Source organism: Hypanus sabinus, chromosome 12 (genome assembly GCF_030144855.1).
Source record: "Hypanus sabinus isolate sHypSab1 chromosome 12, sHypSab1.hap1, whole genome shotgun sequence".
NCBI lineage: Eukaryota > Metazoa > Chordata > Chondrichthyes > Myliobatiformes > Dasyatidae > Hypanus > Hypanus sabinus.
This window is the reverse complement of record NC_082717.1, coordinates 63,970,079-63,996,103: the sequence shown is the minus strand read 5'-3', so window position 1 is coordinate 63,996,103 and position 26,025 is coordinate 63,970,079. Positions and strand designations below refer to the sequence as shown.

The 26,025-nt window shown below is 40.3% G+C and overlaps 1 protein-coding gene and 1 pseudogene across 1 annotated transcript in view; one reads left to right on the top strand and one right to left on the bottom strand.

The window, feature by feature from the left end:
- Positions 1-26,025, top strand: part of fndc1 (fibronectin type III domain containing 1) — a 183,658-nt gene that overhangs the window by 85,042 nt on the left and 72,591 nt on the right. Inside the window, exons 4-6 of the mRNA XM_059986090.1 lie at positions 12,903-13,091; positions 13,345-13,443; positions 15,471-15,594. Coding sequence (XP_059842073.1) covers positions 12,903-13,091; positions 13,345-13,443; positions 15,471-15,594 — 412 coding nt within the window. The remainder of the gene's footprint in view (positions 1-12,902; positions 13,092-13,344; positions 13,444-15,470; positions 15,595-26,025) is intronic.
- On the bottom strand, positions 6,951-8,501 carry LOC132403302 (Y-box-binding protein 1-like; annotated as a pseudogene).

Sequence of the window (26,025 nt, the reverse complement as noted above, 5' to 3'; positions counted from 1 at the left end):
CTGAGATCTTGACTCAGTTCCGTCAACCTGCCTTTCTCCCATAACTCTTATTTCTTTTGTTGTCTAATTGGGTCTTAAATATATTTAATGAGATAGCCTCTATTGCTTCCCTGGGCAGTGAATTCCACAGCTTTGCTGCCGTCTGGGAAAAGCAGTTTCTCCTCATCTTCATCCTGATTCTATTCCTCCGAATCTACAAACTATGGCTCCCTTACCAGTGGAAACAACTTTCCTACTTTATCCTATCTATACCCCTCACCGTTTTATTTGTTTTTATAAGACTCCCTCTCATTCATCTGACTTCCAGTGAGTATAGTCTTAGACGACTTGATGTCTCCTCATAGACTAACCTCCTCATCTCTGGAGCCTCTTCTGCACCACCTCCAAAGCCAAAATGTCTTTACTCAAGTATGTAGATCAGAACTGCACGCTCTGTATTCCAGATACGGCCTCATCAGTACCTTGTGCAGTTCCAGCATAACCTCCCTGCTCTAAAGTTTCATCCCTCATTCTTTGAAGGCACAGATTTGGTTATTAAGTTAGTGCAATCTCGTGTCATTCAGGTTATACTTGACTGACTAGGTGTTTTATTTATTCACAGATTGTGGTTATTGCAGCCAGGGCTCGTGCTAATGCCCTTTACAACCATCCTTGTAGTGAGCAGTAGTTTTGGAGTCATTGTGATGAATGTACTTGCACAATGCTGGAAGGCAACTCCAGGATTCTCATTCAGTGATGAGAAAAGCTTGATATATTTCCAAACCAAAATGAGCTGTGACTTGGCCCAGCAGAAATGGGATAGCAGTGGTGCCATGTCACAGATTTGTGAGGTGTTTGAGAAAAGCCTTGGTTCATTGCTACAGTGTTTTTTCCAGGTAGTAGGGAGTCCAGCCTCAGTGAACTGGTAATGGATAGGCCAATTCATTGATGTGCGTGAGGCACTATGGCTAACTGAATGCTGAGCTTTGAACATCGCATGCTATTTCTCACCATGGCATAATTCCTCTCGATTCCCCTGAGCAATTTGTTTTCCATTCATTCCCCCTGGATCCTCAGAGTTTTGAGCAAAAATCTATTTTTAATTTTTTTTTTACCATTTGTGTTTTCTCCCCCATATCAATTTCCACTTATCACCAGCCTCTCCCTCCCCACCTGGTTCCATTTGCCCTTCATCTTCCACCTCGCCTGGTTTCACTTCTCATCTACCAGCCCATCTCGTTGCTTCCTCTCACTCTTTATGACGGCTAATGGCTCGCCACAGTCTCCGTCCTGACGCAGGGTCTCAGCCTGAATCGTCGACCAACCCTTTGCCTTCGTAGGTGGTGCCTGTACTGCAGTGCACCTCCTGAGGTTTGTGTCTTGCTCCAGATTCCACCACCTGTAGTTCTTATGTCTCCTTCCTTAGTTTTGATTCTGACCAATGCCGTTTTTTTGTGATAGATAAGGGAATTAAGAAAATCATGGTTTTTTACTGGGAAAATGCATCAAAAATTCACCTAGTTATTTTACTATAACAAATAAAAACACTAATTCTGACGATACCCTAATGGAACATAATGAGTATTTTCATTGTAATTGAGGAAATGCTTTGATTTCTTGAATACATCTGCCCACTGTCAGCAATTTATATAGAGACTGATGCAAATATGTTTGACTTTGTACCTTCTCTCTCTTATACACATTGTTTATGCATACACACATACACATAGCTACATTAAAAGCTGTACTTCAGCTTTGTCTCCAATAACTGGTTACCACCAATTGCAGAAGCTGAACTTAATATGTCTGGGAGATGTTCTGTAGGACGTCCATTTGCAAAAAATACCTTTGTTAAATGCAATCTCCAGTCAGTCAGCTTTGCAATTTGCCTATGTGATATTGCTAAGGACATAGAAACCGAAGCAGGAATAAAACAGTCAGACCCTTGAGCCTGCTCTGTCATTCAGTCAATCACTCCAGGCCTCAGTTATCACCCTCCCTAAACCTGCTTACTCTTCTGCCTTGAATATATCCAGTGATTTCTTGATGAAGGGAATCCTAAAACTTTATGGCCCTTGGAGAAGAAATCCTTCCTGATCTCCATCTTAAATGGACAACCCTTAATCTGAAACAAAACACTCAATTGTCAGATACCGCCACACGGGCAAATAGCCTCTCTGGAACCACTCCTGTTGTCAGCTCTGCCAGTCCCTCTCAGCAGTCTTTCCTTCAGTCCCTCAGGGAATCCTCAATATGTTAATAAGATCATCTCCGATTATTCTTAACTCCTGTGAGTTTTGCCTCAACTTGTTCAATCTTTCTTCATACATCTGCCCCTTCATTCCAGAAAACAAGTAAGTGAACTTTCGCTGCACTGTTTACACTGCAAGAACATCTGTTGTTAAATGTGGAGATCTGTTGTGTATGTGGCCGTTTACACAACAATATCATTAATAAAAACGCCAGAGACTGGAGCTACGTTAACAGGGTTCTTTACTAACTAAAACCAAATCGAACACATTTATACAGATCAATACATGCCCAATAGCGCATGCTCAATAACGTGTTACTGTGGCAATAAATAGTCCCATATTATACAGTAGGCTATATGGTACACTCCTCCCCTTTTACTTAAAAAGTGTATCAACTTTTTTTATGCTAAACAAATACTGTATGTGTACCCTTAATATACAAATGCCCACCCACTGTTTAATTAGTAACAATAATATGAAATTATAACAAAGTAATGTAATAATAATAATTATAACTCAAGTCTTTGTAGCGGGGCTCTTCTCTGCCCCCTGAGCAATGTCTATCAATAATTTGTTTGTTTTAATACAGATTTCCATATAAAAGTCACGAAAAGTTGACCTCTGAGTGCAGGGAGTTTCCATGGTTTGCTTCAAAGATGATTTGCCACCAACAAAAGAACACTGTCTCTACTAGTTATTCAAAAGTTGGGGCAATGCAGTGTCTCACAGAAAGATCAGTACTTTACCAGTAATCTTTCACCATTTGGTGCAGCAGTTTATCGAAATCCTGTTGTACGTTTCATTGTTCTTAAGCAGCTGATATTAAAGGTTACCTGCAGTGCTAACTGTCTGGCTCAAGAGAGAGAATTCCTTCAGATGCACATTCAGCACAAGTGTGAAAATACAACAATAGAAACCTTACAGTTTGTTGCCAGAATTCGCCTCCGTTTTGATGCTGTTTCCCAACTTCTCTGTGAAAAACAAGACACATTGGCTGAAGATTCAAGATATGTATGTGCAAAAGAAACTTTCCCGCAAAGGATTAAGTGTATGATTCTCAATGGAGGAAAAAATTGGTTCAAGATTTACCTTGCATGAAAGCTGTTCTGTTTGAATGGAATTGATTTTAGACCATAAGACAAAGGAGCAGAAGTCGGCCATTCGGTCCATCGAGTCTGCTCCACTATTTCATCATGAGCTGATCCAATCTCCCCCTTTAGTCGCATTCCCCCGCCTTCTCACCATAACCTTTGATGCCCTGACTACTCATGTACCTATCGATCTCTGCCTTAAATACACCCAATGACTTGGCCTCCACTGCCGCCCGTGGCAACAAATTCCATAGATTCATCACCCTCTGGCCTTTATAAATCAGAGCATTGAGTACATGAGTTGGGATGTTAAAATTGTACAAGGCATTGGTAAGACCGAATTTGGAGTATTGTGTACAGTTCTGGTCACCGAATTATAGAAAAGATGTCAACAAAATAGAGAGAGTACAGAGAAGATTTACTAGAATGTTACCTGGGTTTCAGCACCTAAGTTACAGAGAAAGATTGAACAAGTTAGGTCTTTATTCTTTGGAGCGTAGAAGGTTGTGGGGGGCCTTGATAGAGGTATTTAAAATTATGAGGGGGATAGATAGACTTGACGTGGATAGGCTTTTTCCATTGAGAATAGGGGAGATTCAAACAAGAGGACATAAGTTGAGAGTTAGGGGGCAAAAGTTTAAGGGTAACACGAGGGGGAATTTCTTTACTCAGAGAGTGGTAGCTGTGTGGAACAAGCTTCCAGTAGAAGTGGTTGAGGCAGGTTCGGTATTGTCATTTAAAGTAAAATTGGTTAGGTATATGGACAGGAAAGGAATGGAGGGTTATGGGCTGAGCGCGGGTCAGTGGGACTAGGTGAGAGTAAGCGTTTGGCATGGACTAGAAGGACTGAGATGGCCTGTTTCCGTGCTGTAATTGTTATATGGTTATATAAAAAATTTTTTCGCATCTCTGTTCTGAATGGGCGCCCTGCAATCCTCAAGTCATGTCCTCTCACACTAGACTCCCCCACCATGGGAAACAACTTTGCCACATCCACTCTGTCCATGCCTTTCAACATTCAAAATGTTTCTATGAGGTCCCCCCTCATTCTTCTAAACTCCAAGGAGTACAGTCCAAGAGCGGTCAAACGCTCCTCATATGTTAACCCTCTCATTCCCGGAATCATTCTAGTGAATCTTCTCTGAACCCTCTCCAATGTCAGCACATCCTTTCTTAAATAAGGAGCCCAAAACTGCACACAGTATTCTAAGTGAGGTCTTACCAGTGCCTTATAAAGCCTCAACATCACATCCCTGCTCCTGTACTCTATTCCTCTAGAAATGAATGCCAACATTGCATTCGCCTTCTTCACCACTGACTCAACCTGGAGGTTAACCTTAAGGGAATCCTGCACAAGAACTCCCAAGTCCCGTTGCATCTCAGAACTTTGAATTCTCTCCCTATTTAAATAATAGTCTGCCCGTTTATTTCTTCTACCAAAGTGCATGACCGTATACTTTCCGACATTGTAATTCATTTGCCACTTCTTTGCCCATTCCCCCAATCTATCCAAATCTCTCTGTAGACTCTCTGTTTCCTCAGCACTACCAGCCCCTCCACCTATCTTTGTATCATCAGCAAACTTAGCCACAAAGCCATCTATTGCATAATCCAAATCGTTGATATACAACGTAAAAAGAAGTGGCCCCAACATGGACCCCTGTGGAACACCACTGGTAACCGGCAGCCAACCAGAATGGGATCCCTTTTTTACCCCATTCTCTGTTTCCTGACAATCAACCAACGCTCTATCCACGTATGTAACTTTCCTGTAATTCCATGGGCTCTTATCTTGTTAAGCAGCCTCATGTGCAGCGCCTTGTCAAAGGCCTTCTGAAAATCCAAATACACAACATCCACTGCATTTTTGCTAGCTTCCTTTCATAGTTAATCTTTTCCCTCTTAATGACCTTCTTAGTTTCCTTTTGAAAGCTTTTAAAAACTTCCCAATCCTCTGTTTTCCCACTAATTTTTGCTTCCTTGTATGCCCTCTGCTTTGCTTTTACTTTGGCTTTGACTTCTCATGTTGCCACGGTTGCATCCTTTCTCCATTTGAAAATTTCTTCTTATTTGGAATATATGTCTTGCACCTTCCTCACTTCTCGCATAAACTCCAGCCACTGCTGCTCTGCTGTCCTTCCCGCTAGTGTCCCTTTCCAGTCAACCTTGGTCAGTTCCTCTCTCATGCCACTGTAATTTTCTTTACTCCACTGAAATACTGATACATCGGTTTTCGGCTTCTCTTTCTCAAATTTCACAGTGAACTCAATCATGTTGTGATCACTGTCTCCTAAGGGTTCCCACACCTCAATCTCTCTAATCACCTCTGGTTCATTACACAATACCCAATCCAGTACAGCCAATCCCCTAGTAGGCTCAACAACAAGCTGTTCTAAAAAGCCATCTCATAGACATTCTACAAATTCTCTCTCTTGAGATCCAGTGCCGACCTGATTTTCCCAATCCACTCACATGTCAAAATCCCCTACAATTATCATAACACTGCCCTTCTGGCAAGCCTTTTCTATTTCCTGTTGTAATTTGTAGTCCACATCACTGCAGCTTTTTGGAGGTCTATAGATAACTGCCATCAGGGTCCTTTTACCTCTGCGATTTCTTAGCTCAACCCATAAAGATTCTGAACCTTTTGATCCTATCTCAACCCTTTCTAATGATTTAATATCATTTCTTACCATTAAAACCACGCCACCCCCTCTACCTACCTGCCCATCCTTCTGATACACCGTGTATCCTTGGACGTTCAGCTCCCAGAGACATGCATCCTTTAGCCACGTCTCAGTGATGGCCACAATATCATACCTGCCAATCTGTAACTGTACAACAAGATCATCCACCTTATTCCTTATGCTACGTGCATTAACACCTATAAGTCCAGTATTTGGTATGTTCTGCATTGATTGCATTGCAACTTTATTGCACTGCAACTCATCCCAATGGCTGCAGATTTGCTCCATCACCTGCCTGCCCTTCCTGACATCCTTACTGCTCACTACTTTAGATCTATTTCTGTTTTTCCTCTCCTCCGCTCCATCATTCTGGTTCCCATCCCCCTGCCAAATTAGTTTAAACCCTCCCTAACAGCTCTATTAAACCTCCCTGCCAGCATGTTGGTCCCCTTAGGATTCAAGTGCAACCCGTCCTTTTTGTACAGGCCACACCTGCCCCAAAAGAGATCCCAATGATCCAGAAACTTGAATCCCTGCCCCCTGCTCCAATCCCTCAGCCACACATTTATCCTCCACATTCTATTTCTACTCTCACTGTCGCATGACACAGGCAGTAATGCTGAGATTACTACCTTTGTGGTCCTTCTTCTCAACTGCCTTCCTAACTCCCTATATATTCTCCTTTCAGGGCCTCTTTCCTTTTCCTACCTATGTCATTGGTACCTATATGTACCATGACCTCTGGCTCCTCACCCTCCCACTTCAGGATATCTTGGACGCGATCAGAAACATCCTGGACTCTGGCACCAGGGAGGCAAACTACCATCCGGGTCTCCTGATTATGTCCACAGAATTGCCTGTCTGACCCCCTAACTATTGAGTCCCCTATTACTACCGCCTTCCTCTTCCTTTCCCTACCCTTCTGAGCTACAGGGCCTCTGTTAGGTTTTTGTCCTTTGTTTTTGTCCTCTGTTAGGTTTACCTTCTTTCCCAGCAACCTGGTTTTTATTTATTTCACCACTCTCAGTAATTTCTCTCTGAGGCTGGTTGCTATATTGTGGGCGGCAACCATAGTGATGATGAACAAAGTAAGGTGTGTAACGGTGTCTTCTGTAAGGAGGGCGGTGTTGCTGATTTTGATCATCTTGGTTTTCTCCATCTGTTGCTGTCTCTGCTCCACCTCCTTTCTCTCCACCTTCAATGTTCTGTTGGTACATATGTGGTGGACCTCGGTGGTGAGGGTTACAGAGACGATAATGATTTCTGTCTGCGACAAATCGGCTTCTTTGGACTGGAACTCCTCTGGGACCAGTTAAGTTTGCTGCTTCTGCCCCCTTTTCACCTTCTCCTATGTCGAACTCCACAGTTTCACTGTCCCCAACACTGCGGAGGTATTTCTGTGGGTTATTCTTTTTTTATAGCAGTCTGATGTACAAACACATCTTCCTTTGTATCATTCCTGTTGATGAATCCATATCCATTTCATACAGACAGACATACTTTATTGATCCTGAGGGAAATTGGGTTTCATTACAGTCGCACCAACCAAGAATAGTGTAGAAATATAGCAATATAAAACCATAAATAATTAAATAATAATAAGTTAACCATGCCAAGTGGAATTAAGTCCAGGACCAGCCTATTGGCTCAGGGTGTCTGACACTCCGAGGGAGGAGTTGTAAAGTTTGATGGCCACGGGCAGGAATGACTTCCTATGATGCTCAGTGTTGCATCTCGGTGGAATGAGTCTCTGGCTGAACGTGCTCCTGTGCCTAACCAGTACGTTATGGAGTGGATGGGAGACATTGTCCAAGATGGCATGCAACTTGGACAGCATCCTCTTTTCAGACACCACCGTCAGAGAGTCCAGTTCTGCCCCCACAACATCACAGGCCTTACAGATGAATGTGCATTGAGCCACTGTACTGTTCCAAGAGCCTTTGTTGCGATGACTTTCTTCCCCCCCCCCCCCCCCCAGGGGATTTGGGTTTGTCTGGCTGTGGCTGCTACTGCTGTTCGGATTGCTGCTCTGTCTCGGCCTTGCTCATGGTGTTGACAGGCTGCGTGAGGTGGCTGCCGCTTGGGCCGGTCTGAGGTGGGGGCTCCTGCACTCTCTGCGCTTCTTTCTTCTCTCTAATATAATTCCCTTCCACATTTTCTGTCTCCCTGTCGATATTGTCTAGCTCCTCCTTGTCGTTGTGATATTCGACAGTGGGTGAGAGGAGAGCTTTAGACATCTTCCCTGCCGAACTGCCCTCCTTTGCTGACACATCTGGTGCCTTGATGGTGTGCCAATCCACCTGGATTTTCCTGAGCCATTCACGTCCCAACAATGGTGGTCCTCCATTTTTCAGTACATAGAGGTTCAGCTGCTGTGTTTTGTCCCCGTGGGTCACTGTCACTTTAATTTTACCTTTGGGATGCACTTTCTGTCCTGTGTCAGTCTTTAGCAGTAGTTTAGTTCGTTTCAGAGGTATGTGAGAAACAGTCATTTGTGGTCATGTACAGAGATAACTGTTGAAGCTGAGCCTGTATCCAACTCCATTTTCAGTCTTGCATCTGCCACTTGTGGTGTGATCCATATTACTCTTCGATCATCTGTCTCTTTCACGCTGTGAAGTTGCAGACAAGCCAGTTTACTTCCGTCTGAGTCGTTTTCATCAGAACTGCTTTCTTCAGAACTGCCTTCTTTCATTTTGTGTACCTTGTATTTTCCTTCCTGGGGTTTCTTGTTTCTCTGTATTTTGCCCTTTTCCTGCTGTTTACTAGCTTTGCATACTCTGCCAGTGTGGCCCTGTTTGCCACAGATCCTGCATTCCTTGTCTTTAAACCAACAACCATCAGAGTCATGTGACATGTTCCCATAATGGTAACATTTCTTTCCTTCATTTCTGCTCAGTGACATTTTATTTGTAGCATATTCCAGGGATTTTTGTTGTATTTCTGAAACACAGCATGTGCCTGTTTCTCATGATACTGAGATGTTTAGTGCTTTCTCGAATGTAAGGTCTTTATCACACAGGAGCTTCTTCTGTGTGGTTTCATAGTACATGTCACACACTAACCTGTCCCTCAATGTGTCTGATAGACCAGCACCAAATTGACAATGTTCTGATAATTTGCACAGTTCAGCACAATATTCAGAAATGCTTTCATTTTTGCTCTGATTTCATTTGTAAAATTTAAATCTTTCAGCAGTGACCAGCAGTTTGGAGTTTAAATGCTGTTGGAGAGTGTCTATTTACTTGAACATTTTGTCAGCTGGCTTGTCAGGGGTTAACAAGCTCTATAGCAGGCTGTATATTTTCGCGCCCATCCACACTAGACTGGATAATTTTGAAAACGCCGGTTTCGCATAAAAACGATAGGCATTCACACCAGGCGTTTTTGAAAATACCTCCGTCCACATTAAAACGGGTATTTGGGTGAATCTCCTCCTACTGGGCATGCACAGGACACGTCTACAGAAAACAAGCGACATGTTTGGTGTCGAATCTCGCCATGAAAGACTTGGAGCGTGTCTGTCCAGTTACAGACTTGAAAAACTAAAAAGGAGATTGCCAAATGACAGACAGCTAGCTGTTGGCTCTCGCACAGGAGTACTTAAAACTAAAATAACAAATACTGGAGCTTATGGAGGCAACTGACAGGGACTTCATGTTAAGTACTGGAAACATTTCCTACAGCCATAGTCTCTTCACCGATGAAAGGGATGACAGCTACAACTAAATCCAATAAGGCTTGTTACTGGGCGAAAGTAAAATTTGCTGTTACCTCGTTTGTTTGTCTTTACTTTTGCTTTATTATTTTGTATTAATTCTATTTTTATTTTTATTCTTTCTGTATTATTTTGCTGTATTTAATGTGCAATAAAATGAGTTACTGGGCAAAAGTGGTTTTATTTTTACCTGAGTAAAAGTGAAACTTACAATTTTCCCTTTTTGGCCTTAACATTTTCACATCTATGCCAAATATAAGCTACTACTTAAAAATGACATTTTGGAAGTAGTGACAATTGCATCTATTGAATGTTTGCACAAGCAATACATCAATAAAGCACCTTGATAAATGTATAAAACATGTCTGCATCAGTGTTATCTTGTATTTCCATACAATGTTACATTAGGCTGTTACACATCTGTTGTCAGAGAAGTACTTGAATAAATAGGTAAACCACCTTCATATGAGCAAGGACAGAAAACAGGGCAAAGTGAATACAATATACTTATTTATTCAGTAACTTATGGGTCGAGGTATTTAGTGGGTACATTTCTAACTCTTATGGCTTCAGTCTCGTTGCCATCTGTTCTGAAATTTTTAGGTTGTGTGCGGCGTGGAAATTCTCTGTCATACTTCAAAGCTGCAGTAACATTATGCTCAGGGACAGTCTCCTGAAACTGTCCGCCATTGTTGTTGTGGTGTTAGAGGTTGTGTTCAAGAAAACTATGAAATGCCGTGCTGCCACCACCATCTGTTCCGGCATGTCATGACAGCGTTTTTAAAAAGCTTCAGTTACCCCGTACACACTACACCGGCCAATCAGCGTTTTCAGATTTAAATACTCTGGAGAGCGTTTTAGAAAAGCTCTGTTTACGGGGGAGGAAAATGCGGTTTCAGTGTGGACAGGGGGTCAAAACTAAGAGAAAAACTTTGGTTACGGATTTATCTGGTCTAGTGTGGATGTAGCCCAAGTAAGATGCTGACTTTCTTTCCTTCATTAACACTGTTAGCATCACAAAATAACTCTATTCTTTTGATATAAGTTGCCCAGTCTTCAATGCCATTATCAAATGCTGTAATGGTTCCGATTATTGCCTGCCTTGTTATGTTAATTTAACCCTGGTCCCTTGTTTTCTTTTTGACTCATGTGACATTTTTTTGCTAGCGTCGCATGCGTACTCTGGCTAGATGCCTGTGTTGCTCCATTTTTTTAAATCTCCCTTCTGAGGCAGGCAGACCCTCAGCCCTGGGGTTCAGCACCGGCTGTGATCTTGTCTGGATGCGCTGTGGCTCCGACTGTGTCTCTTAGTCTCCCGATGTTCCCAACTCCGGCTGAGTTCCTGTTCCTTTCAGATTCATGGCCTCACTCTGCCTCCTTTTTCCCGCACCTTGGCTCGTTCCTTGCATTCTTTCTTCCTTGTGCCGTTATCAATTAAAACATGGCATTCGGATACGGTGTAGGTTCATTAACCTCGTCGCCAGTTTGTTGTGCTCAGTAATGTGTTGCTACGACATAAAAAGTCCCATATTATACAGTAGGCTATATGGTACAAGATGAAAACTGCACATTGTACTCAAGTCTTGTCCTTGAAACTCACCTACTTTTATACCCAAGACCCCTGCAACATTAGTCAACATTGCTTCACCTTTCAAATTGTTTTCTACTCCTGAAAGCTAACTTGGTTTGATATATTCGGACTCGCAGATCCTTTTACCACTAATTTTTTGTTCTCTGTTTAACTTGCTTTCTTGTCCTTGAAGCAGATAAACTCTTTTCCCACCTTGTACTCTATCTGCCATCTTTTTGGCCATTCACTTAACTGATGAACAATCTTTGAAACAGATGAGGTTTTTTTTGTATAGTATATTCCCTTTCTTGCTGAAGACATTGACATTATTCAAAGAAAGATGTTGGATTTCAGTAGGCACTGAACTTTTACAACCTCAGCCTTTATTTTTCCTGTTCTGGTTCTACTGACAGTCATGAATTCCATTCTTAAGTCTTCATAGTCAAGGTTTTATACTCTGTTCATTTGCCAATCATGACAAGATCTGACTAGATCACATAAAGCACTACTGATTTCTCTCCGCTGTTGAAACCATCTACAACAGAATTATCTCCACTCCCAATGATCTTAAATACACTTTTTTTCTGTCCATCTATCTGCTTTGAGGAACTTGGTCTGAATAACAAATGCTAACACGTTTCTGCTGGGCCAAGCTAATTTTGAATCCTATCTACTTTTTCCATAGATCCAATGTGTCTTAGAACATAGAAATCTACAGCACATTCCAGGCCCTTCGGCCCATAATGTTGTGCTGACCATGTAACCTTGTCTAGAAACTAGATTTTATTTGTTTTGATTTCATGGATTACTCTACCATGTACATTTATTTCATCATCTTAGTTATCTTCATAAAACACTCAATTAAGTTTGTGAGATGTGACCTCCCTCCAACCCCCAATAAAGCACTGACTATCCCTAATAATCTTATACTTTTCCAGATGTGGATAGGTCCTATCTCTCAGAATCCTATCTATTATTGTCCCTAAGTCTCATGACTTATAATTTCCTGCTTTGTCACTCTTGCCCTTCTCTTGTCTTCTGGGTCCTTTACTCGTTTAGGACGTCTCTTGTCATGGCCCGGCAATCTACAATCTTAATTCTTGCGATTGCCTTGGATAGTTTCTATCAGGCTCTGAGGATATATCCACCTTAATTTGCTTCAAGAAGCCCAACACCTACTTAATGTCAATGCACCCTAAAATATCAGTGTACTCTTTTCCTGATCTTGCTATCCTCAATGTCTTTCTCTTTGGCGAATATCAATGTGAAGTACTCATTTTGTATGTGGCCCATTTCATATGACTCTCGGCATAAATTTTCTCTTTTGTCTTTAAGTGGTCCTATTCTCTCCTTAATTACCCTCTTATTTTTTAATATATACATAAAGCGCCTTGGGATTCTTTTTAATCCTATTTGCCAAAGAAATTTCATGGCCAACTTGCTTCCACTTTAAGTTCTTTCTTGCTTCCTTAAAGACTTGTCCAATTTCAGCTTGTTTAGCCTTACAGAATGCAATTAAAACTGATGATTATAAGTTAACTCAAAACAAACAGTATTCATCAGGAAGTAATTCATCTGAACAATGTCAAACATCTCTTTTTGAAGGGAGGAGAGTACCAATAAGACCAAAGAATCCGCTCATGGGATCTTCTGAAGATAAGCTTTCACGTCAGTTGAGATCACCCCGTAACCCTCAAGTGAGAAGCTATTTGCCTGGTTATAGGAGCAGACGCAGGAGAATCAAATTTGCCCCACATCCACAAGAACAAAGACAGCATGCAATTCAGCGATTTGGTAGGTCTTTGTTTTCATAATGTGGCTCCTGACGATTTAACACGATACCTTGGACATTGTAATTTTGCATTTTGCAGTAGAAATTCAGCCTTGATGCTGCCAGAGCTGCTGAGGTATGTACTTGTAATAATGATATTCAGTTTTGAAAGTTTTTTATATATGTGAAGCCATTGTAGTTAAAAAAAAAATCAAATGAAGTTTCTCCTTTCCCATGGAATTTTTTTTATGTCCTCTCATGTTTTTATTTCAACAGTTCCTGATCCAGAGTCTAGAACACCTTCACGTGCAAGGGTTACCCTGGGACAGCGGGAATCTATTTACAGAGCAGCCCCAGCAAAACGCAAAGTACCAGGTAGCTTTGATTATTCATAGTAATAATCAAATTGGTTTTGGTAAACCAATTGGTTTTGGTGGGAAGAGAGAGCTGGAAGAAAGACAGATCTATTTGAAATGTTAATATGTTGCGCTAAAATTGTGGTCTTGCAAAACTGATTATATATTGCCGATGCAGAAAGTAGTATTGCCTTTTCTGACATTCTTTTGAGGTTTCCACATGGAGACAGATTACAAAATGTGTTTCTTTCCTTCAAGCATTTTTTCACGCAGTGAAGTTAGCCTGGTATTTTTCTATTTGTGTATTGTTCTCACTTGAATTTGTGGCACACTGCTGAGGCTGGTTACTTACTCTGTAAGCAACATTTATTAAGCTGGCAGTGTTGAGAAATTTTCAGTGAGAAGGTGAATTATCACTTCTTGTCACTGATCTGTAGTCAGAATTGTGAAGTTAGCAGTTTAACAGTTTTAAACAAGGAAGACCCTGGGCAAACTGGACTGTGAAGATTTGTGATGATGTCAATAAGGAAGGGAAGGGCAGGAGTGATTACAAATGGATGTATTTGTGGTTTAAAATTGTTTAATGTCATTTCCTGCACTTAAGTGTAAGAAGTACAAAATAATTGTTACTCTGGATTCAATACAGCACAAAAATGCAAAAGATAATTAACACAATAATAATATAATAATAATAAAAAACATAGATTGATTGTATGTCCATAAAGTGATGCTGAGTGACTCGACAGGAAATAAAAAAAAAACTAGTGAAGGAGTTTCTGGGTGGAGGTGTTGATCAGTCTTAGTGCTTGGGGAAAATAACTGTTCTTGGGTCCGGTGGTCCTGGCATGGATACTGTGTAACCTCCTCCCTGATGAGCGTGGAACAAACAGTCCATGAGCAGGATAACTGGAATCCTTCATGATGTTATTCCTGTGATGGTTCCCTTAACTGGTTTCTTGACTTTCAGCAGCGGTCAGTATGCTTGGATTAACGTTATGGAGATGTGGTCAGAAAGACAAGATGAGATGAAGATTTTAAAAAAGATGAATTATAAGTGGCAACTTCAGAACCATTGTCAACACATGTTGGGGAAAAAAGGAGGGTTAGTTATGATGCAGAACTTACATCGAAGTTGAAACCCCAAGTGAATCCCTGGTGACCACACCTTGCTCATTCCTCTAACCCACTCAAATCCTTCACTCAGTTTTGTGAGGAGCAAAGCAGCCCCACCCTCTGGCCATCTGTGCTGAGTAGTCACATACAATTCCCTGTCCTCACTGAAGAACTGATAGCTGAGGAAGGAACTCAGCCCTTCCTGTACGTGAGCAACAAGGTAAGGATTCTACAGTAAAGCAATAATAGAATTGCTTCCCACAACTCCAGTGATTCAGATTTAATCCCAGTCTTGAATATTCTACATATGGAGCTTGTTCTCTATGTGACTGTATGAGTCACCTCCAGGTGTTCCAATTGTCACCTACATACCAAAGCCATGCAGTATGGTACATTAATTATTGTACATTTCTTCTCGTGTCAGTGTGAGTGGTAGAGCCTGGAGCGATTTGATGGGAATGGGGGGAAAATAAAATGGGATTAATGTAGAGGATAATTGTGAATGTTCCTCATGGACTGGAAGATTTGATTCCATGTTGTGTGAGCCTATGACTGATGTATACATTAAATGTGGGTGCATAATATTTTTTACAACTACTTGTTTAATTTTTAAGTTAATCTGCTTTTTCCAAAGCCTTACCTCCTGCAGAAATCAATGTACCTGCTGAACTTCACATCATATTTAATAATAAAATGATCAATATTACTCCAACACAGTTTTGCTATTCATTTCCACAACTTGGTAGCTCTGTTTAGAGGTTCATTATATAGTTTAGATGGGGTCATAATTCCCAAATAATTGCAGTGGTACAATTTTTTTGTTACTTGCCATATTTTTTTTCAGAGAACTGAATTTGACTGCATCCTCTCAAAAGTTTGAAACATTGAGAAGTCACAGTATTGACTGGGTGATTCTTACTGTTCCTGTTTTAGAAACAAGTGATTTGTCCGAGCCCAAAGACATAACAGTTCGAGTTATGAGTCCACAGTCTGTGCTTGTTATGTGGGTTGATCCTGACCTTGAAAGAGAAAACAATCCTGGCATAGCCACAGACAGGTATGTCTTTGCATAATAAATTGCAATATTTGGTATGATTGCATTATGTGGGTTTATTGTTGGCTTCTCTGTCTCTGCTAGATGAAAGAAGTCACCTCCTATTTAACTCACAGTTGGTTATTAAAATAAAGCTATTCAAATGAACACCCATAATATTTCTTTGTTATGTGTGAGTTTTTGATGATCAAGGGGACTAAAAACAGTGCCTTTAAGCCCAAGTCTGGAAGCCCCACAGAGAGTTCTTTTGTTGCAACGTGGATAACTTGTGCAATGCTGTACTGATCTTCTGGGGCTGCTTTATAAGAACTTCTACTGCCACCTTTGTAATTTATTTTGTTTAGAGATACAGTTTGAAACAGGCCCTTACAGCCAATTGAGCATCGCTGCCCAGTAACCCATCCACTTAACTCTAGTTTTGTCACAGGGCAATTTACAATAACCAATTAGCCTACTAACCAGTACATCTTTGGAGGAAACCGGAACACCTGGAGGAAACCCACGCACTCCTGTGGAGAGCATAAAACTCCTTTACAGATGGCGCTAGAATTGAACTCTGAACTTCAGAATGTCCCAAGCTGTAATTGCGTCACGCTAACCACTGCTTCCCTTTCCTTTCTTCCCTGCTTTTCACTGAGGCCTACTAATGTCAGAACTTTCAACTGTGCTGTTGTCACTCCTAGACTCAGCCGCTATGCTACTTTGTCACTTTTTCCACATTCTCATTGTAAGGTGGCTAACTACCCTGTCATGTCATATCAATGTGATGTATCTGTGGTCTGCAGGGCCATGTTAGATAAATACCATGCATGATGTATACTATACATGCAGACTGAATGAAAATGGATTTCCTTCCTTTAATGATATTAATGAACTAGTCATTTTTCTACTCTTTTAGTTTAAGCAGTTTACTTTCCTATACAGTGGACTCTGATTAATTGGAACACATTGGGATCAGTACATTTTGGCCCAATTAAGTGCCTGCCCTAATTAGTCAAAAATTCATGGAAATTGTTAAAAAGGTATTAAAAAAAGACAAACTGCTGTTTAACTGAGTAACAAATAACGTATTTAAGTAAAATACAAAACAAATTAGAACATCACCAATACTACTATAGTACTATAAAACTGTGTATTAGTTCCTAATAGTTATCATTGCTGGAATTCATCCCAGTGTACACTGTCATGTTCTTTTGATTGACTGTAAATTAACAAAATCAGCACAGACACCTGAATAATGTTAGACCTTCATAAAATACTTTTGATAATTGCATCTTCTAAATCTTTATTTTCATTGTAACATTCAAGATGATAGCTAATACCTTCAAATTCTTCATAGTTCCTAACTTATTGAAGTTGCGAAATCATTTCATTTTCACTCGCAGCCATTTCTGTCATCTCCAATCCTGAATGCTTGAAATTGCAGTGAGAAAAACAGTTTTGAATTGTCTTATGGCTTACTTCTCACTATCTATCAATGACAAAAATCTCTGATTTTTGAAGACAAACACATGCAACTGAAACTGTTTTAAAAACTGGTTATTCTAACCATGGCATATGATGTCATAACACCCACACAAGTGCATGCAGCTGATGCTAGTTAGAAACTGGCAACAGTCTCCTGTACTAATTAAGTAGCATATAAATGAAGGTCATCCTGGCTATTTTGTCAATTAGTATTTGTTCTTTAAGAGTTGTTCCAAAATAGCAGTTGTCCCAATTAATTGGAATCCGCTGTACTGTATTATTCAACTTAAAAATTTAAAAACATCAAATGCAGTACATATAAAAAGTATTCATCCACTTGAAAGAATGTTTTCATGTTTTATTGTTTTACAACATTGAATCACAGTAGATTTAATGTATTGATTAACTTGACTGTACTCCAAGGGATATTCAATGACTTGGAAATTTTCTTGTATCCATCTCCTGACTTGTTCCTTTGAAGAACCTTTTTGCTGAGTTGCTTGGAGTGTTCTTTTATCTTTCTGCTGTAGTTTATTCCAGGATACTGACTTACCAGCTATTGGACCTTCCAGATACAGGTATATATTTTACTATAATCAACTGAAACATCTTGACTGCACACACAAATCTTCATTTAACTAATTATGTAACTTCTAAAACCAATTGGTTGCACCAGTGATGATTTAGTGTGTCATATTAAAGGGGGTTAATGTCATCAATTATTTTCTGTTTTATATTTGTAATTACTTTGTCGGGATTTGTTTTCACTTTGATCAGTGTCAAAAGAAGCCAAGTTAAATCCACTGTGATTCAATGTTGTAAAACAAAAAATACGTGCAAACTTCCGGGGGGAGGGGCGGGGGGGTTAATACTTTTTATAGGCACTGTATCTAAAATAGAACTTGAACACAAATTTTCTGTTGTTTTGTTTGCTAATCTTTGACATTTCAATCACAGTAAATTCACCCATATAAAACTTTGATTAAAGGTCAAGAGACTAGAGACATGATCTCTGTTTCTCTCGATAGCTATCCGACTAAATTGATATTTTTAGAACATTCTGTTTTTAATTTCAGTTTTTCAGCATCTATTGTATTTATTCTGTGTTCAAATCTGTCATGAGTGTTCTAACTCAGCATGTTACATTTCATCAACCACCCTGTCTTTCCAGATGCATGTTTGCTCCTCAGCACCAGAAAGCTCAAGGTCCAGTCTAATTTTGCCACCTTGAGCTCATGTACTCCAGTTCCTGTGAAAAAAGTGCCAGGACAAAGTACAGTAAACCTAATGCCTGGCAAGTTTGGAATCTGGGTAATTAGCTTCTGTACCTCAGGAAGACTTCAGGAAAGATAGAACTGACCTTTGCACTGATAATGAAAGTTAAAGTGCCACAACCAAGTATAGTAAACGAACGTTCAGAAAAGGCTGGTTTTTGAATCTTGAGGACTGGAATAAAGGATGGGTAAAATTTATATTGCAATGTTGAGACCCTTGTTGGACTAAACTTGAAATTATGTTTGTTTTCCGATAACACACTTTTGAAAAGATCTATTAATCTTGAAAAGCGTGCAGTGAACATTTACCAAAATATTACCTTGCTTTCAAACATGAGATTCGCAAAAGGTTAAATTTCTAGTACAATAGGGTTGAGTGATGATTTGATCGAGATTGCCAAAGTTCTGTGAAAATCCATGATGAGGTTCATGGAGAGAAACTTCTTTCAATGGTAATGAAATCAAGGATAAAGGGATATGGTCTGAAAAATGAGAGCTAGCTTTTCCAAGGGTGAAGTTGCATGATTCTACATTGATATGGTGATGAAAATTTGGAACTCTGTACCACAGCAAAGGATGTTAGTTTAACACATGAGACTCATATTCCTGTTGATTTATCATTGCTGCATGAATCATGTAACAGTGAAAATCTTTGTTTTGTGTGACATTTAGACTTATACCATACATAATTTCATTGTGGTAATAAAAAGAAAACAATGTAGAATATAGATTCACAGTTATAGAGAGAGTAAATCACAGGCATCGTTGAACTGGCAATAGACCAACAATAGGTTTACGCCAGAGGTGAACATCAAATTAATTAAAATGGATTTGGACACTCGCTCAGCTGTGTCAGTCATTCCACAAAATGAGTTTGAGAGAGACTTATCAAGGATACTAAACTGAAGCCTGTAGATATCCAACTAAGAACATGTACTGAAGAAAATATAATGCTTGTGGGAATGGCATTCGTAATAGTGAAACAGAACAACCAACAAGCCACATTGGGCTTGTATGTGTTAAAACAGGGAGATCAGCATTGTTGGACAGTGATCAGCTGAAACAACTACAACTTGATTGGAGATCCATGCTCAATTTGCATACAGCATCCCCTCCAATGAAGTTGACAGAAAGTGAATTAAGAAAGTTGATGCCACAACTGTTACTGAACACCATGAACCTTTGCTCAACAGAGAACAAATGGGTGTAGTGCCAACCTCTGTGCCTCTGGTTGGAAAGCATATTGGACCAAAGAATGACAATGCTGCTCAGAGAAAGCAAGAAAGCAACAAAAGCAGTGGTTTGACTGCCACAATTTTTGTAGGTGACATATCTGAAAAAGCTTCTGATATGTTAATGTGGTGAACTACGTATACCTGCCTGGACACGCCCCCTGATGACTGCTCCTGTGGCTCCTCCCACTGACCCCCGTATAAAGGCGATTGAGGCCTGAGCCCGGCCTCTCAGTCTCCAGGATGTAGTATGGTGGTCAACCACTGCTTGTTCTTTCTTTCAGTCAATAAAAGCCGATATCTCGCCGTTACATCTCAGAGAGAGTTATTGATGGTGCATCAGTTAATCAGGCAGTTACTTGTGAAATGTGGCTTGTTTGCAAGAGAGTTCAAGGAGCTTCAGGAAAATTGCAAGCTTTTGGCGTTTGTATATATAAAGAACCAGAATCTACTCTGTGTGCATTAAGGTTATTACATGAACTTCAGGTGGGAGACAAAAAGCTGCTTGTAAAAGTGATACAAAGACCAAAGTCCAGCTGGATGAATGGGCCAAAAAGAAAAGGAATCAGTGGAGATTAGAAAACAGATGATTTCTCAGATGAGGATGTGGATGAGGAAACAGAGGAGAGATCAGGCCATAAATGGTGTAAAAGAAGGATTAATGAGAGAATACTCCAGTAAACTGAATGGACCTTCCCAAGATCAAGATGTACATCCTCAAAACAAGAAAAAGAAAGACAAGAAGTTGTAAAGGAGAAAGGATCTAGACCTATCACACTTTCAGCCATCTCAGAGTCAACTCCTAAATCCCTACAGAGGAGACCCCCGAACCTGAGATTGTTTCACAGCCACCAGTCTCCCCTGCCAAGCTGAGTGATCCCCTTTGTCAGGGAAAATATCTTCCCACAAGAGTAAGAAATCCTCTAGAGCAATCAAGTATTTTGGCCAAATGAAACAATTTAAAATTTACTATGTGTGGATTTCTGGATACACAGCATTATATTGTATACTATGTACTGTATATAGTTGAGAAGCATTCTCTATTGAGTTGAAATTTGTTGTTAAACTGGAAGGTGAGTTGTGTATTTAATATTTCAGTAATATTTAAGTGATCTTGTGCCTAAGACTATGTGGCTAGGCACAGTTCAAATGACATCTATAAATTTTGCTGATGACACAACAATTGTTGGCAGAATTTCAGATGGTGATGAGAGGCCATATACACTTTTGTACAGGAACCTGAAAGCAAACACTTGACAATTCAAGAATAGCTTCTTCCCCTCTGCCATCTGATTTCTGAATGGACATTAAACCCATAAATACTACCTCAATACTTTTTTTTGCATGACTTTAACTATATATATTTACTATAATTCACAGTTTATTTTTCTCTATTGTATATTGCATTGTACTGCTGTCGCAAGGACATTTGCTGGTGATATTGATTGTGATTCTGATATATTGTCTTATTAAGCATTTTGTTTGTATCATTCATTATGGTTATATGTAAAAATGATTGCATATGTCATGTGATTGTGCACACCTTGCTTAAGGTAAGCACAAAATTAGACTCGCATTTCGGATTCCCGTGTTATTCTTTGAATTAGCTTAATGTTTTGAAGTTACAACACCAATGAGTTATGATGTTATTGAAAGTTGAAATGGATCTAAAGGGTGCAATAATTTGTCACTATTTCTCTGCTTTTGCACACAGCTGTGATGTTGAATGTTTACTTAGGATTCTGGTGAGAGTGCATTTTGGCATTTTTGCAGAATGATAATTTCATATATCATGAGATTCTGGGGGCTGCACTGGTGTCTTTGGGCTTGAAATTACAATGCTTCTCTTGATAGTCATCTCATTGCAGCAAATTAATAGAAACATAGAAAACATACAGCACAATAAAGGCCCTTCAGCCCACAAAGCTGTGCTGAACATGCTCCTACCTTAGGACTACCTGGGCTTTGTCCATAGTCCTCTATTCTTCTAAGCTCCACGTAGCCATCCAGGAGTCTCTTAAAAGACCCTATCATTTCCGCCTCCACCGCTGCCACCGGCAGCCCATTCCATGCACTCACCACTCTCTGCATTTAAAAAAAACTTACCCCTCACAACTCCTATGTACCTACTTCCAAGAGAAGGACATCCCTTCAGAACAGATGAGGAAGAATTTCTTTAACCAGAGGGTGGTGAAGCTCTGGCATTCATTCCCAGACATGGCAGCGGAGGCCAAGTCATTGGGTATACTTGAAACGGAAGATGATAAATTCTTCATTAGTGAGGGTATCAAACGTTACAGGGAGAAGGGGGGAGAATGGGGTTTAGAGGGAAAATACATCAGCTACAATGGAATAGCAGAGTGGTCTCAATGAGCCAAGTGGCCTGTTCTGCTCCTGTGTCTTATAGTAACTATGATCCTCTGCCAACATAGAATATTGAACATTACAGCATAGTACAGCCCTTTCAACCCATCATGTTGTGTTGACCTATTAAACTTCTCTACAATCAATCTAACTCTCCCTTCGTACATATCCATCCTTTTTTTAATCATTCATGAGCCTAAGGGTTTTTTAAAATGTTGCTAATATATCTGCTTCCTTCTCCACCCATGACAGGGCATTTCATGCATCCACTATTGTGTTTAAAAAAAAATCTTAACACAATACTTTCCTCCAGCCACCTTATAATTATGCTTTCTCTTATTTGTTGAGGTTGCAGTTTTGGGTACACGTTGGAAAACACTCGCAGATTATGGCATTTCACCCTGTAATAATGCATTTGTGCAGTCAGTATGACTTGATAATGTGTAATACAATAAATGAAGTTATTTTGTCCCTTTGTTAGATTGATTGGGACATTGTTTCTTCTGTCCTGATTCTGCAGAATGAACCATTGTTGAAAAGTTTCCACCTGCTGTCTCTGTTCTGCATTTCTAATACATAGACTGCAGTGTGGTGCTGTCACACATCCATGGTCTCAATGAATGGTAAAGCAGGCATGGAAGGATCAAGTGATATTCTATTATTTGTATTGATATGTAGCAAACCCACTTGGCTTTGGATACTGAACTCTTCTGCCAATGATATTTCCATCCCTTATTGCTGCTTCCAAAGTATTGTTCAGTGTGGAAGCATAACAGTTCTTCTGATGCAGAGTGTGAAATGGGTAGAGAATTTTTTTTCAACAACTTGTTAAACTTTCCTGGTCAGTTCTCCAGCTATAATTGACTGGGTTTACTCTTTGGTGCTAAACCCCTTTGTCCAAATCTTTTCTCACCACCACCAACATAAACTGGGTAGTAGTATGATTTATTATGGACAGTCATCAGATTTGTTTTGAGATAAAAACAACATACTGGACACATTCAAAAAGGAATCATGTGAAACAGTGAAATAATATGTGGGAATGCTGTTCTTGGACTAATGTTCAGCATTCAACACCATGGTTCCCTCCAGGCTCGACAAGAAGCTCAGAGACTTCAACCTTCACCCTGCCTTGTGTAGCTGGACCCTGGACTTCCTGTCAGATTGCCAGTAGGTGGTAAGAGTGGGCTCCCTCACCTCTGTTTCTCTGACCCTCAATACACATGCTCCTCAGGGCTGTGTACTGAGCCCCCTCCTTTACTAACTGTATACCCATGACTATGTCGTCACCCACAGCTCCAATCTGCTAATTAAATTTGCTGATGACACTACACTATTGGCCTAATCTCAAATAATAACGAGGTGGCCTACAGAGAAGAAGTCTTCACCCTGACACAGTCGTGTCAAGAAAACAACCTCTCCCTCAATGTCGCAAAAATAAATGAGCTGGTTGGACTACAGGAGCAATGGAGACAGGCTAGCCCCTATTGACATCAATGGATCTGGGATTTAGAGGATGAACAGCTTTAAGTCCTTCTGCATAAGTATCACCGATGACTTCATGTGGTCTGTACATACTGGCTTTGTGGTGAAAAAGTTACAACAACGCCTCTTTTACCTCAGATGGTTGATGGATTTTGGTGTGAGCTCCTAAATCCTAATGGTATGGGAACTGTATTTCCTTCAATCGCAGGACTCTGCAGAGAGTGGTGCGGACAGCCCAGCACATCTGTAGATGTGAACTTCCTGCTATTCAGGACATTTACAAAGACAGGTGTGTAAAAAGGGCCTGAAGGATCATTGGAGACTCGAGTCACCCCAACCACAAACTGTTCCAACTACTTACCATCCGGGAAACGGTACTGCAGCATAAAAACCAGGACCAACAGGCTTTGGAACAGCTTCTTCCACCAGGCCATCAGATTGATTAACTCATGCTGACGCAACTATTTCTATGGTAGATTGACTATCCTGCTGTACATACTATTATAAATTGCACATTGCACATTTAGAACATAGAGCACAATACAGGCCCTACAGCCCACAAAGCTATGCCAAACATGTCCTTACCTCAGAAATTGCCTAGGGTTACCCATAGCCTTCTATTTTTCTAAGCTTCATGTACTTATTCAGGAGTCCCTTGAAAGACCCTATTGTATCCGCCTCCACCACCGTCACTAGCAGCCCATTCCACACGCTCACCACTCTCTGTGGGGAAAAAAAATAAAAAATAAAAAATAAATTACCCCTGACATCTCCTCTGTACCTACTTCCAGGCACCTTAAAACTGTGCCCTCTCATGCTAGCCACCTCAGCCCTGGGGAAAGGCCTCTGACTATCCACATGATCAATGCCTCTCATCATCTTGTACACCTCTAAGAAGAAGAGGTATACACCATCTTTAGACGAAGATGTAACGTAAAGATTTTTATTCCTCATGTATATGAAGGATGTAAGCAATAAAGTCAATTCAATTCATTTGACCTTATTGTAATGCATCTTAATTGAATATGTTCTGCAATTCTAGTCTTAAAGTCTTTTTTGATGCCTTTCAATTTCATTTTTGTCAGTGTTATTAGCTATCATGTCACTTATCTATTTATCCTGTCCAAACTTTTTTACAGAAATTGGAAAAATAATTGATATGCTGGAACCCTTTTAAGAGAAAATTAAATTGCTTGGAAAACTCAGCAGGACATGCAGCATTCATGGAAAGAGAAGCAGAGCTAACATTTCAGGTCCTACGTCATGCTTTGATCAAAGTATGAAGGTAGATTGAAATGTTAAGCTCTCTTTGCACAGACACTGCTAGACCTGATGAGTGCTTCCAGCATTTCCTGCTTACATATACAATTTCTGTGCTGCTATCTTCATTATTTAGAGCCACGTTATTGCAGTATATTCCTTACCAATGGATTGCAGATCCTTCGTATTGACCAATAGGTTTCTAATGTTGGGCCCTCACAATTGCCTTGTATACTGAATATCTGAAAACCTGCTATATACTGGCATTATTTGATCCCATTCATTGTACTTCCTGAAGACTATCACTGAATTTTCAAGGTTGCAAATGTGAAGATGGTGTGGGCACTTTAGTTCAAGTGGTGATGTGTCGAGCCTAAGTTATCAAGTCATTTTTCAGGTACTGATAAAGTAATGTAATTTGAAAGATGAGGATACAGTTCATAATATAGACAGTGAATTCATTATTATATACAGGAAGCAAAGAGTGGGAGTAAACGGGACCTTTTCAGAATGGCAGGCAGAGACTAGTTGGGGTACTGCAAGGCTCAGTGCTGGGACCTCAGTTATTCACAATATATATTAATTATTTAGACAAGGGAATTAAATGCAGCATCTCCAAGTTTGCGGATGACACGAAGCTGGGCGGTGGTGTTAGCTGTGAGGAGGATGCTAAAAGGATGCAGGGTGACTTGGATAGGTTAGGTGAGTGGGCAAATTCATGGCAGATGCAATTTAATGTGGATAAATGTGAGGTTATTTGAACTTTGGTTGCAAGAACAGGAAAATAGATTATTATCTGAACGGTGGCCGATTAGGAAAAGGGGAGATGCAACGAGACCTGGGTGTCATTGTACACCAGTCATTGAAGGTGGGCATGCAGGTACAGCAGGTGGTGAAAAAGGCAAATGGTATGTTGGCATTCATAGCAAAAGGATTTGAGTACAGGAGCAGGGAGGTTCTACTGCAGTTGTACAAGGCCTTGGTGAGACTGCACCTAGAATATTGTGTGCAGTTTTGGTCCCCTAATCTGAGGAAAGACATTCTTGCCATAGAGGGAGTACAGAGAAGGTTCACCAGATTGATTCCTGGGATGGCAGGACTTTCATATGAAGAAAGACTGGATCCACTAGGCTTATACTCACTGGAATTTAGAAGATTGAGGGGGGATCTTATTGAAACATATAAAATTCTAAAGGGATTGGACAGGCTAAATGCAGGAAGATTGTTTCTGATGTTGGGGAAGTCCAGAACGAGGAGTCACAGTTTAAGGATAAAGTGGAAGCCTTTTAGGACCGAGATGAGGAAAAACTTCTTCACACAGAGAGTGGTGAATCTGTGGAATTCTCTGCCAC